Raw genomic sequence first — 12,830 nt, 5'->3', positions numbered from 1 at the left:
GTTTGAATAAAGCATTGACGAGCGGTGTACCACTAGGAACCAAGGGTGCTTTGCTTACCTAAAAATGTTTTCAATGCAAGCCCTCTGTTTGAATAAAGCATTGACGAGCGGTGTACCACTAGGAACCAAGGGTGCTTTACATAAATAGCTCAAGATTGAAAGTACACTGTGGAATTGTTGGTATTCACTTTGGCAAGCTGTGTGGGGACAGAGAAGAAAGTTAATCATAAATCAATGCCTTGAAAATATAACTAAAAATGACCCCCCCCCCTTCCCTGATAGACACAATCACTTGAAAAAATTTGGAAAAAAAAACAAAAACTAAAAACACCAGCAAGCCAAATAAAAACTGTGCACCGTTTCATGAAAGGACTTGTCGGGCGCTTTATTTGACATGTCCTGTTTTATCTGACAGTTACCATCGTAACAGTGCTTCTCAGCCAATCAAAATCAAGGAAAACTATGTTCATTTGGCTGATAAAGCAAACATTTGTACTTGTGAAATGTTGTGACCACAAAGAAATATAAGCTTTTACTATATAAGCTTTTGTTATATCTGTATATTGTACTTTATGATTATTTGTAAATTAACCCTTTCAGCATGTGCTGCTGGTAAATATTTATGTGCATATTTACCAATAAATAATACTTTGCAATTTTCAAGATTCAAGATTTACAAGATTAAAAACTGACTTCCTAAATATTGAATTGACACTCCTGAAGACGTTAAGTCAACCTGCGCGAAACGTCGAGTCTACTCTCTTGCTCCTGCTACTACTCTATTCGCCGACTAAAGCCAGCCTTCTCTCACCTACTCAAGACTTTTACTCACGCCTGCCTACTACTCAACTTTCCATTCCTTCTGGTTTACAGTCATTTTAAGGACTATATTCATTTAGAAAATACTATACTTTCAAACCTCCACTTTCTCGCCTTTCCAATTCACCTCTATTTCTATCCCCTTTCTTGTCTTAGCCCCTCCAGGACTTCACACATGGTGTATCGTAAACCTCTTCTGCAGTCACACTTACCTGATTTGAACTCTATTCTCTGGCACAGCTCAGTGAGAATAACCAGGTCCAAAATGATGGGGGTGGCAAGGAGGGAATCTTCACAGGTATTGTGGAGTGATATAGTGTTCCTACCGCCCATCATGATCTCGGAGGTGTATTCGTCTAGCGCCCTCTTGCTGTCTGCAACGTAAGGGACGTACTTGATGACGACACAGTGGTCGGGTTTCTTGCCGTCCGGGTAGAGGATAGGGTTGGATGCCACCACGTCATCGACGACATTCGATTTAGAAATCTGAAAGAGAAAAAAATGAAATGTTCTGATTCATGCAATCAAGGACTCTCGCCATCTGTTGCTATTCCAAGATTTAACAAAAGTAGAGTTTCTTGTGGGGACGTTATGGTCTAATAGTTCTGCATTTTGTCTTTCAATGGGGGGGGGGGGGTTATCGCCAATGGGTTTACTGTACTCCACCCATGTGAGGTAAATGGGTACCGGGCAGGATTAATTCCTTGATTTTGCACTGAACGCTGGAAAGTAGCTCAAGTTTAAGGCATGGAAATAATAAAAGATAATTTCTAGATAGATGGCGCTGTACAAATGCCTGTTATTCTTAATATTATTTACTTGCCTCTTTTGACCTGAACTGTTTAGGAGCTGATAAGTTCTTGCCATCATTGTTCCCAAGATGGTTGTAACTGACGATCGACACCGGCTTGATTCCTGCACCAACAAGAAAGTCCACCAGGACAGATTTGATCTTGGTCTGTCCTGACTTGAAGTCGTCTCCACCAATCATCACCCCTCGTCTCTCTGCCATCTCAATGACGCCCGGTACAAAGGTGTTCTGTGGAGAGCCGTTGATGTATGCAACCTGCAGCGTGAAGGATACATAAGCAATATCAACAAGAATCCAAGTTTTTATGATTCATCCCTTTTGAATAGCATGATAAATGGAATCAAATTTTTTTCAAAAAAACGAAAATGAAATTTTGCAGATAATGCCAAGGACAACATGCGAGCCAATTATCGGCACGATTACACGTTTGACAGCCAAGATCATAAGGCTAGCCTGGGAGACACCTCCCAGGCTTTATTAAAAGGGATCCAACCCAAAAAAAAACTTTTTGGTAGAGGAAAAAGAAAAATCACACAAGTTGATAAGTGAAAGTTTGAACAATATCGGACAAACAATAAGAAATTTATGAATTTTTAAAAGTTGTAAATATAGGTAATCACTATACAAATGGAGACTTCAAATTTGCCACATATGTGATGTCATAGTGATGTAAGGCAAGGACTATTCATCCATGTACTCCAATACATAAAATGGCTAAGATGTCATTTTTTTTTTCAAAAGTTTTACTTCAAATAATTTTTTTCTTTTATGAGGATATAAAACAATATACTACTCGGGTTATATTTAGATTACTGCCCCAGGGGAATGGTTACTTAGGAGAAAATCACAAATCCCTAATAATTAAGTACATGGCCTATGGGAAAGTTGTCCTTGCCCCTTGTCATAATTTACTTACCCAGTTGCCAATTTGAAATACATAGTCTGAAGGATCTCAATTTTAAAGTAGCCATAACTTTCTTATTGCTAGTCCGATTTCTTTCAAACTTTCACCATTCTGTTTCATTTATTTATCTCCTTTCCAACACAACATTTTATGACCAAGGCTGGATTCCCCTTTAACTACCAAAAGAGCCTGGCTTAGTTAGGGTTAAATCAGGGTCATTAAAGGCCCTTGTCATAGATATCCCGTTGACCGACTTTGATGCCTCTCTTATTGGCCTCCGGGATTTGTTTTGCCCTTCTATTTCTAATACATTTGTGCTGTACAAGTATAGAAATGCCTAAATGGAAAAGCAGCCTCGCCCTAAAAATATCAAAATTGAAGGCCTGTTTACCCCTTCTAATATTGAAGCTACTGCAAATAGCGTTGATGGCGACACCTCCGCAGCATTGGTCTCTATTGACCTCATGAGGGCGTGCTCTGTAACGTTCAGTCCTTCACCAACATCACAGAACCTCTCTGTGTTCGCGGTCCATAGCACTATCACCTTATCAACCTTCTGTTTAAAGTCACGGATGTCGGCACGGAGCTTCTCGACGAGCTCCGACTTCGTTCCGGAGAGGACATTGTCGGCGCGGTCCTCTTGGTTGGCTGCGATGAAGTCGGGGATATAGACGGACGGGCGGGGCTTGAGGGTCGCCATGTGTGGGCGGAGTTGTTCCTGCAGACTCCAGTCCAGGACCTGGGCCCGTTCCATGGCTTCGGCAAGATTGAGGCGAGAAATGTCCCAACCTAAACAGGGAGAGAGAGAGAGAGTGAAAGAGAATCATTTCTATTTAGGTAAAATACATGGAGGAAGATTAACAGCTTTGTGAGTGAATATTCCCTTACAATAAGGCGGATTCTCCTCTTTAATTACATGAGTCGCTAAAATTTTGTTATTCTGACAGAGAAGTAGTGGTGGATAAGACATCTAGAAGGTGGTGTCAGTTGATGTCTGTTCTGTTACAATTGAATAACATTTTCACAACTCAGATCTCTCTTGGAAACAGGCAAAAAAATGTTTTGTTTTTTTCAGGGGGCTACTTTTCACCACTTACTACATAAAGGACTTGCAACTGTTGGCAACCTTGATTTTGATTGGCTGCTGAGCCCTGTAGTTGCCATAATGGCAAAGTTACAACAGTTATGACTCTTTATGAATCGGGCCCAGCCCCAGGGCTCTTTTCAGCATTTTGGGGGCAAAATCGCCCCGAGCACCCTGCTTGGAAATTAGTTGGAATACTTCTTCACTTTTCTTCCGTTGAAAAAAAATTAGTGAAACCTATCTGTAGTGACTACCCAAGGTAAACACAAAATGTGCAGACCTGCCAACTTCTGGGAATGAAAAATTGTATTCTGTGATAAAAAAACCCTGTATTTTTCCCAAAAAAGTGTATTTCATAATAAAATGTGTGGCGCACTCGCTCATCACGGCGCTCAAGCTGTATGCAAGCTACAATGTGCACTGCTCTTGCAGATGTTAAAAAAAACATTGAAACATGTGTATATCTCACCCTGGTTTTAACAAAATGGTTGAAAAAAAAAGCAAGTTTCCTGAAATTACATTGATCTAATAACCATATTTGTGTAAGTTTTATGAAATAGAGACATATAGAGATGATTTTTCTCAATGAATTACGAATTTTTTTCTTCCAAAAACATATTTTTTTAAAGAAAAAATGTACTGCCGTAGTTTGGTTGCAAAAACGTACTAAATACGTCAAAAACGTACTGGTTAGCAGGTCTGAATGTGGCCTTCAGCTGCTATAGGCAGCATGTTCCTGTACACACAATCTGCCTCCATGGAAGCAATTTTAGTGGTCACTATAAGCAGGTGGCTGCTATAGAAAGGCGGCCACTAATTTGGGTTCGACTGTACTATACAAACAATCCATTCTTCACAGTGCCATGAAGATCACCTTCACACCAGAAGACAACAAACAAAGATATCATAATTGCCTTTATCATGGCTCATTATATTTACTTTACACTTGTCGTGTTTACACACCAAACTATCTGCACATCACGATTCATTAAATCGTGTAGATTTGTTATTGATAGCAGATGTGTAAACACAGCCAGACCCTATTTCTTTTGTGAATAATATTTTTTCTAATATGAGTGACCAGAGTCTAAATATACTTTTAAAAGTTTTTTTTACTGCATTGTTTACAATTTAAATATTATCTTTAATTATCTTAATTTAGGGGGTAGTTTGGTTAAAAGTTTTCTCAAGATCACATTCAAAGATGACACATTATCAAGCTGACTTTGTTTTTGTTTCAATTTTGTCAGGTCAATATTAAATTTAAAAAAGCCATCATCATATAGTATTCTGCCAACGAGTCCTAAAGCATTACAATCTGTAAACATACTATAATAAAGCAACCCTTGTGAATGAACATTATTATTTCTTACACTGTAAAATAGATCTAGAGCATTTTATTTGAGAAAATTCTCGAGAGCAGGCAACAGGTGGGAAATAATTATAATTTTTAGGGGCTATCTTTTTTCCGATGGGGGGGGGGGGCTTATTCTTTAATTTCAAGGGTGACTTTTTAGGGGTAATAAGCAATTATAAAGTACACTGTAAATGCAAATATAATTATTCTGCCAATTTTCCAGAATTTGATTTTCTAAATAATCTATACTGTTTTTGAGAGAATGCAAGATTTGGGGCAACCATTCTCTCTAGACTCGCCCCACAACATGCATTTTGTGGAATTTAAGGGGCGATTAGGGCAAAATCGCTGGTCGCCCTCGTCAGACCAGCCAACCTTCTACAACCAAAATAAGTACCGGTATTCTTATAAGGAAAAAAAAGTTATTTTTTTACAAAAAAATACTATTTTTAAAAACTTGTCTCAACGTCACAATCACCAGCCTGATGTAGTGAGATCGATGAAAAAACATGTGAAATGACTCCACTTGAAAACTTGATAATTCACCCTTTTAAAAATGTGCTCGTAGGCAAGAATTTACTTGTTCTTTTCATGCAACAAGTTACTGGCCTGACAGTGATTTTTACCGGTCTGGGACTGTAGGACTGGCACAAGTGTCACGTGCTGTGTATCATATATACTCCATAATCAGAAATTATTTTTTTTAAGTAACAAATCATACAAAAAAAGTATTGGTGTATTTAAAGCAAAAAAGAGGAACAAATACTTTCAAAAGGGAACAGTTGGAATGTCTGCCTTGTGTATTTCCTACATTGCTCCAAAGTAATGACAGTTAAAACTTACCATCAAAGACAATATCATTGGGGTCCACCATGGGTAATATATCTTTGAATGGGATGTTGAGATCCCCATCCGGTCCAGATCCCAGGTTTAGTGTTGATGCCTGAGTCAAGGACCCAAAGTAGTCTGCATGCTGCAAAGAAATACAAACAAAAAATGAAGTCTTTCAAAATCTGGCATTTTTTTTAACAATCTCAAAATGAATTTTTTCATAATCCAATATAATGACTACCCAAGTGCCTGTTTGTATGAATGAAAAATATGTGCCAAAGGATCTGGAAGAAACTGTGTAAATGCTGAGAAATAAGCAAAATAAGCGCGGATTTGTGCACTTCCGTCGGGTCTTTATTCCAGCAATAATAATATACACTGTCCCATGTGTGCCTATCTGTGTTGGCGATCTTCAGTGTGATCGTTTTTCAGCTTAGATTTTATGATTTCACAAAGTTCAGTTTATGTAACTGTACCAGATCTAGATCCACGATGACATAGTAATAATTAACCTTTGTTTTACAGACTTTCTCATGAAATCAGCATTTTACTGCAACTACTTTCATTTAGCTTTAATATTGAAGTTTTTTCTTACCCTAATTCCTTCTTTAGTTCTCCATGACATCTTCATCTTGTTGGCGATGACTGCTGCCGTCACGGTGCTTCCATTGTTCCCGCCCCACCCCACCAGCATCACACCCAGACGTGGAACCTTTCTCCCCGTTCTGAACTTCATTTGGACGTCGATGGGTTTCACCTGAAAATATAAAATAAAAAAGATGGCCGAGTTTGATACTATGGCCCAGCTCCACCCACGTGTTGTCAAATTTTGAAAGCTTTTTGGCACCCTCTCCTCCGTCACTCGACCACAAAAGTATTTGGTATGTGACGCGCGCGAGAAAAAAAAAAGGGGGCTTTGGAACGGGCTTATTGTAAAAATGAGTCTTCAAAATGGGCTTCGGAACTACACACGTTTGTGAAAACGGGGGTCCTTAACGGTCCGCCTGTGTGTGATTACTTATATGCATCCCTATGTAACTGGCATACGTGCATGCAGCTAGCCCGGCGGCACGGGTGCGCTTGCGCAGAGGCGGTGGTCGCCCACTTTTCACCAAAAATGCAACTCATTGTAGCGATTTTTTTCTTTTTAAAAATAAGAAAATGCTATGCTTTGGAACGGCTTTCTTTGTTCAGTGTTCTTTTTTAAAATGCTATGCCTTGGAACGGTAATGTGAGTGCCTCCGCGGCATGCACATACCCACCACACATATATACTGAATGCGCTCCCCGGGCTGTGAATTGTGAGTCCTCTTAGTCTCATGTCATGACATGTCATGAGGGCTGCTGGCTGAGCCTGGGCTGAGGCCGAGGCCCATCTGGATGTATGAATGGTTTAGACAGGAATAACCATCGTTTCTGGGGATTTATTTAACAATTTCTGACATTTTACTATGATTGAGTGGAGCCAATGCAGTTCAGCGGAACAGCCAAAATACATGTACAGAGACTGAATGAAGCTTTTTGGGATCTATTCATGGTTTTGCTGCCTTTTTAATGCTGCCTTGTTGAAGAACTTGTTCATACAACCATCATTCTTGCCTGGCCCTAGACCAAAAGCTTCGGTCTCTGTTATGTTGGTTGTTCCGCTGAACTCCGTTGGCTCCACTCACCAAAATACAGAGACCGTAGTTCTAGCGCGATCTGTACAGGGGACTCAATGCCATGGTCATATGTTTCTGTGTAAAGTTCGGATAAAATATGGAAGTGAAGTAGCGCGATAGCCGATGTAAGTCAGTTTTTTCCCCTTTAAAGTTTATTTTTCCCCGTTTTGGTGCATTTCAGGCCAAAACGGAATAATAATCTTTATTTTTGTCCAGTTCTTTAGATATATATATATTTTTATGAAATAATGACGAAAATCGATGAGCCCCGTCGGGGGGGATTTTGCATTGTTAACCCCCTATTGGTGGCTGCACGATAGCAAGCCGTCTGTGTAAGACTAAGAGGAGAAATTTTAAAAAAAAATTAAAAATGTTATTGTTAAATTAAAAAACTCCTCGAAACAGACGGCTTCCAGCTGTCTACAGTAGAGGCGCACGGCCAATATGGGAGACTCTCTCCAATAGGGGAGACAATCTCCCACATTGGAGACTTGCTTTGCAAAAGGACAAAAGAAACAACACCAACAAAAGCATGATTTTTTCCACCCAAAATGTTGTCTCACTGAGGTCAGAAGCCCATTTGTTTTGTGTGTGATTGACAATAAAAAATCCTTATCAAAACAAAAATAGACGGTGAATTTTTAAAGTAGACGGTGAAAAGGGGTAATTTTTCATGAGGAATCTGCCAATATCACATTTTTATTTGCCGCCAAGGTAATCCTTTTGCAGCAAATGTAAACAAAGGAAATTGGTATCCAAAACTGGAGACTGTCTCTGAAATTGGATACCCAAATTCTTTACAATTAAGTCTCTGATATTGGAGATAATCTCCCACATTGGTCTTGGAGACAGTCTCCAATATTGGCCGTGCGCCTCTACTGGTCTAGCCTGGCCCAGAGTGGCCCTTGACTTGTCTCAAGCTCGAGCTCACTTGGGGTGTTGCAAGAAAATATTTGCAATCAAATGAAAATTTTCTGTTGCAATTTTATAATAATCAATAGATCAATTTCAGCTGTAACTTAGGCCTAGCAAATCTTGTTTAAACAAGAAGCAGATTACTAATAAATACTAATCAATCAATCATGGATTTACACAATTAATTACAATACATATGATTGATTTAGGAACTGAAAACAGTCTTGCAATTGATTGCAAGTATCTTGCAACGCCCCATTAGGCTCATTCTTCGTTTGAACTCGAACTTGAAAAATATTGAACATGCCATAAATTGAGGCTGATGTTTGAAATGAACCGCGGCCGCGCCCACATATTCGCAAGGCCAAGACTCGACTAGCGGTGACACGGCTCAACTACCGGGCCAGCGACGGCCAACACTTAAATTGAGCGCCGCAGGGTGCTGGAGATATCAAAGTCGACTCAGGTAATGCGCGTCGGGTTTTAATTTGATATAACTGTGAAATATGCACAGTTAGCTCACTTATTCATAGCAATACAGTTTCAAAAGATTCATTATGGATCAATAGATATGGACATGAAATATAGATAACTGGAAGATGGATTTTCTGGAGAAATTACCTTAATATTCTGGCTATTTCTCTCCACTTTTGTCGTCTGGTAAACATATTCAGATTCGATGTGGTCAGGAAAATACCGAACATTCGGGCTTTCTACGGTAAAAGAAGTCATGATTCCGCTGAACACACTCTGCAAAATCTTCGATACTAATCTAAAGCTGAAATTAACCTCAATTTAGCAAGTTTCCGTACCAATTTGACGTTTTTCAGAAATTACAGTCAGCTGAGTCAGTGAGTGATAGAACGGGTAGATGCAACGTGTGAGCAGCTTCGATATGATGCGATCATGGTCGCGTCGATTCAAAATAGGGGACGCGAATATAATCAAAATTGAAACAGTATAATTAGTCAATGAATGAAAAGAAATTTCGGTATTAAATTACTATAATATAATTTAAGAATGCTATTTAAGTTAACTGAGTTTAAAAAAACCTGTCCAAAATTTTAAAATACCACCAATATAAATATATTAAGTAATTATCTCCCCTATATGTATAGTCTGATGTCGGATACCAACATTATTATTGTAGGGGTGTTTTTGGCTTTTGAATTGGAGGGATCAATGCAGGCCCTCTTTCTGACATTCAAGTTTTCAACAGCTTTGCAAAAATGGGAATGGTATTGGTCCGGGGTAGGGGGATACATGCATGGACCTGGGAAGTGGGGGTGCTGAAGGGTGCTGCGTGTATTATTTTCTGTAGGCAGCACCCCCACGAAATCAGGTTCCCCTGTATTTTTTCAAATATGTTATAATGTACATTATTATCACATCCAACAATCACAAATCATTTACTAGTACTACTACTGTTTTTCACATATTCTAATAACATATGTCCCTCCTAACGCGACTCAATCAAGCTCCGGCACACCGAAACCATGGACCTACAAGCCAGGGGCCGCGGAAGCGGGGGGGGGGGGGGGGGGGGGGGGGGGGGAAGGGCTTCATATATATATATATATATATATATATATATATATATATATATATATATATATATATATATATATATATATATATATATATATATATATATATATGTGATTATTTTATTCCATATGCCGAAGCAGACTATTTATATTTATATATGACGATATTATATATATATATATATAATATCGTCATATATAAATATAAATAGTCTGCTTCGGCATATGGAATAAAATAATCACAAATGGTTTAGAAAATGCCGTAGAAATAAAATCGTAGATTGTGTGTGTGTGTGTGTTTGTGTGGTGCTCAATGGAAAACTCAATTGTCCCCTCCCCCACGTATGAGGAGAGATTTCAGCACCCCCACTGAAAAAATCGTTCCCCAGGGCCCAGTGGCGTAGCTACGGGGGGGGGGGGGCCTGGGGGGCACGTGCCCCCCCCCCCCCCTGAGATTTGGTGTGCCCCCCCAGGTGCCCCCCCAGGTGCCCCCCCCCTGAAAAAATTGGCAGAGCAAAAAAAGAAAAAAGGGAAAAAGAAGAAAAGGAAAAAGGAAAAGAAGAAGAAAGACAGAAGAAAAAAGAAGAGGAAAATAAGATGAGGAAAACGAGTTAATGAAATAATGTGAGGAGAAGACTTGCAAAAAAAAAATCTTTCATGTTACTATAAAATTGTTGCTTGCGCTTCGCGCCAGAATTGCCTGTTCGATGAGATTCAAATCTTGCTCAATAGGCTGATATGGAGCAAGTTTTGAAGTCAATATACAAAACGTATTTTTGCTCGGACATCGAGCTTTCATTATTTGTTTTCATTTATAAATTTAAGTGCTCTGTAAAACGTCCGTTTTATGGTCAACATATCAGCTTTTCAAGCTCACGCTGCGTGGTCACATTTTGGATTTGCCAAGTTCCTATTGTCTACGTGTATTCCATAATGTTCCATTAAACAAATGTATTCAGAATGCCCAGATTCTAGGTCTGAATCTAAAACATGCGCGATAGCCTGCATGTTCTTTATTTAAAATGTACTTAAATTATCCAGTTTCACATCAGAATATCAATAATTGTCTGCTCACGCTTCATGATCGCATTATTAATGATACCAAATTAACTATATCCTATTTATGATTTACAAAATACGAATAGAGTGTCCCGCTTTTAGGTCTAAAATCTCAATTTTCTTCCTCTCGCGCTTCGCGCTCGCATCAATTGTTTAGTTACATACCTATCCCATTTATTAATACAAAAAGTGCTTAAATTGACAAGTTTTTAGGTCGGAATGTCAAAAAAATTGCTCGCGCTTCGCAATATATACCGTCTTCGTGGGTAACTGTAAGCAATCCTTAACAGGTCCCTTTTCGATAATGCTAGCCTAGAACAGTTAATAAAAATTTCTGCTCGCACTTGGCGTTCGCAGTAACCATCTAGTTACATACGAATCTTGTTCAGGATCACGCATAACATTGCCAAGAATATTCAATTTTCAGGACAAAGAACATGAAAATAAAAATAAAATCGCTCGCGCTTCGCGCTCGCACTTTTTATAAGGCTTATGTGATAATTTCATGTTTATGTTGTTTTATAAGAAATAACAAGTGACTGATCGGAGAAAATATAGGTGAAGATAATTTTGGGCCCCGTCCCCTATTGGCGAAAGTCGGATCCGCCCTTATGACACATACACACACACCGGAAAAAATGGTGCCCCCCCCCCTGAAAAAGCAAGGACCCCCCAGTGCCCCCCCCCCCAGGAAACAAATCCTAGCTACGCCACTGCCAGGGCCCTGCTGAGATCCACATGATAAAGTTGAAATGCTACCCCAAAAGTGTAATTTTCTGTTCACTCATGCATTAAAGTTCAATTTGATGACTTATGAAATTTGCTTAAACAACCAAAACTGGTCACAGTTGATCATCAGTTTATCACAACGCCCTTAGGATTTGCCTCTCAAAAACTGAATAAATTGGAAGGCTGATTCCGGCCCGGCCCAATTTTCATACCCTTTGTTTCAGTGGGCAATGCTCGCTCAAGCATGAATAGTTTTCCAACTTTTTGGTGTCATTTAAAGGACAAGTCCACCCCAACAAAGAGTTTATTTGAATAAAAAGAGAAAATTCCAACAAACATAACACTAAAAATTTAATCAAAATCGGATGTAAAATAAGAAAGTTATGACATTTTAAAGTTTCGCTTAATTTCACAAAACATTTATATGCACATCCTGGTCAGTATGCAAATGAGGAGACTGATGACATCATCCACTCACTATTTCTTTTGTATTTTATTATATGAAATCTGAAATAGACCAATAAATTTTCTTCTCATTGTCAAGGGAAACAAAAATAATTCCTTCCTGAATATATGGAATGAGCATTGTTTAATATTATATGGTTCAGTCAAGTTAATCCATATCGCCAAATTTGTAAAAAATGAAATATTGTATAATTCAAACAATAAAAAACATAAGAAATAGTGAGTGAGGGACATCATCGACTGTCTCATTTGCATTTCACTGAGTCGTGCATATCAATGTTTTTTGAAAAATAAATGAAACTTTAAAATGTCATAACTTTCTTATTTTACATCCGATTTTAATGAAATTTTCAGCGTTATTCTAGTTTTATTTTTCTCTATTTATTCAAATCAACATTTTCCTGTGGTGGACTTGACCTTTAAAAGTTGACTTTATTGGCTTCCATATATGTAAGTATTTCCACCCAAAGTGATATAGTTTTTATTTGGCAGCCATTTCAAAAGTGTAGTTTTTTGGGGACGCACTGTATAGCGGATCCGAGGCACAATTAAAATTTGTAAATGTAAAAATACCGTTAAAACAGAAGTGTGCCCCCCTTTTGAAAGTGGAGACCTTTTTTCTAATTTTAATTTTTTTTTTTACTTCAA

The 12,830-nt window shown here is 38.6% G+C and overlaps 1 protein-coding gene across 1 annotated transcript in view; it reads right to left on the bottom strand.

The window, feature by feature from the left end:
- The window catches only part of LOC129263967 (inositol-3-phosphate synthase 1-A-like), a 31,330-nt gene extending 22,046 nt beyond the window's left edge, over positions 1-9,284 (bottom strand). Inside the window, exons 1-7 of the mRNA XM_064101274.1 lie at positions 9,004-9,284; positions 6,402-6,563; positions 5,819-5,948; positions 2,926-3,323; positions 1,643-1,885; positions 1,032-1,305; positions 59-197 (exon numbers count right to left, since the gene is read on the bottom strand). Coding sequence (XP_063957344.1) covers positions 59-197; positions 1,032-1,305; positions 1,643-1,885; positions 2,926-3,323; positions 5,819-5,948; positions 6,402-6,563; positions 9,004-9,114 — 1,457 coding nt within the window. The 5' untranslated portion in view covers positions 9,115-9,284. The remainder of the gene's footprint in view (positions 1-58; positions 198-1,031; positions 1,306-1,642; positions 1,886-2,925; positions 3,324-5,818; positions 5,949-6,401; positions 6,564-9,003) is intronic.
- Between the last annotated feature and the right edge of the window lie 3,546 nt (positions 9,285-12,830).

Source organism: Lytechinus pictus, chromosome 6, assembly GCF_037042905.1.
Source record: "Lytechinus pictus isolate F3 Inbred chromosome 6, Lp3.0, whole genome shotgun sequence".
Taxonomy (NCBI): Eukaryota; Metazoa; Echinodermata; class Echinoidea; order Temnopleuroida; family Toxopneustidae; genus Lytechinus; species Lytechinus pictus.
The sequence above is the reverse complement of the archived record's forward strand: the minus strand, read 5'-3'. Positions and strand labels throughout refer to the sequence as shown.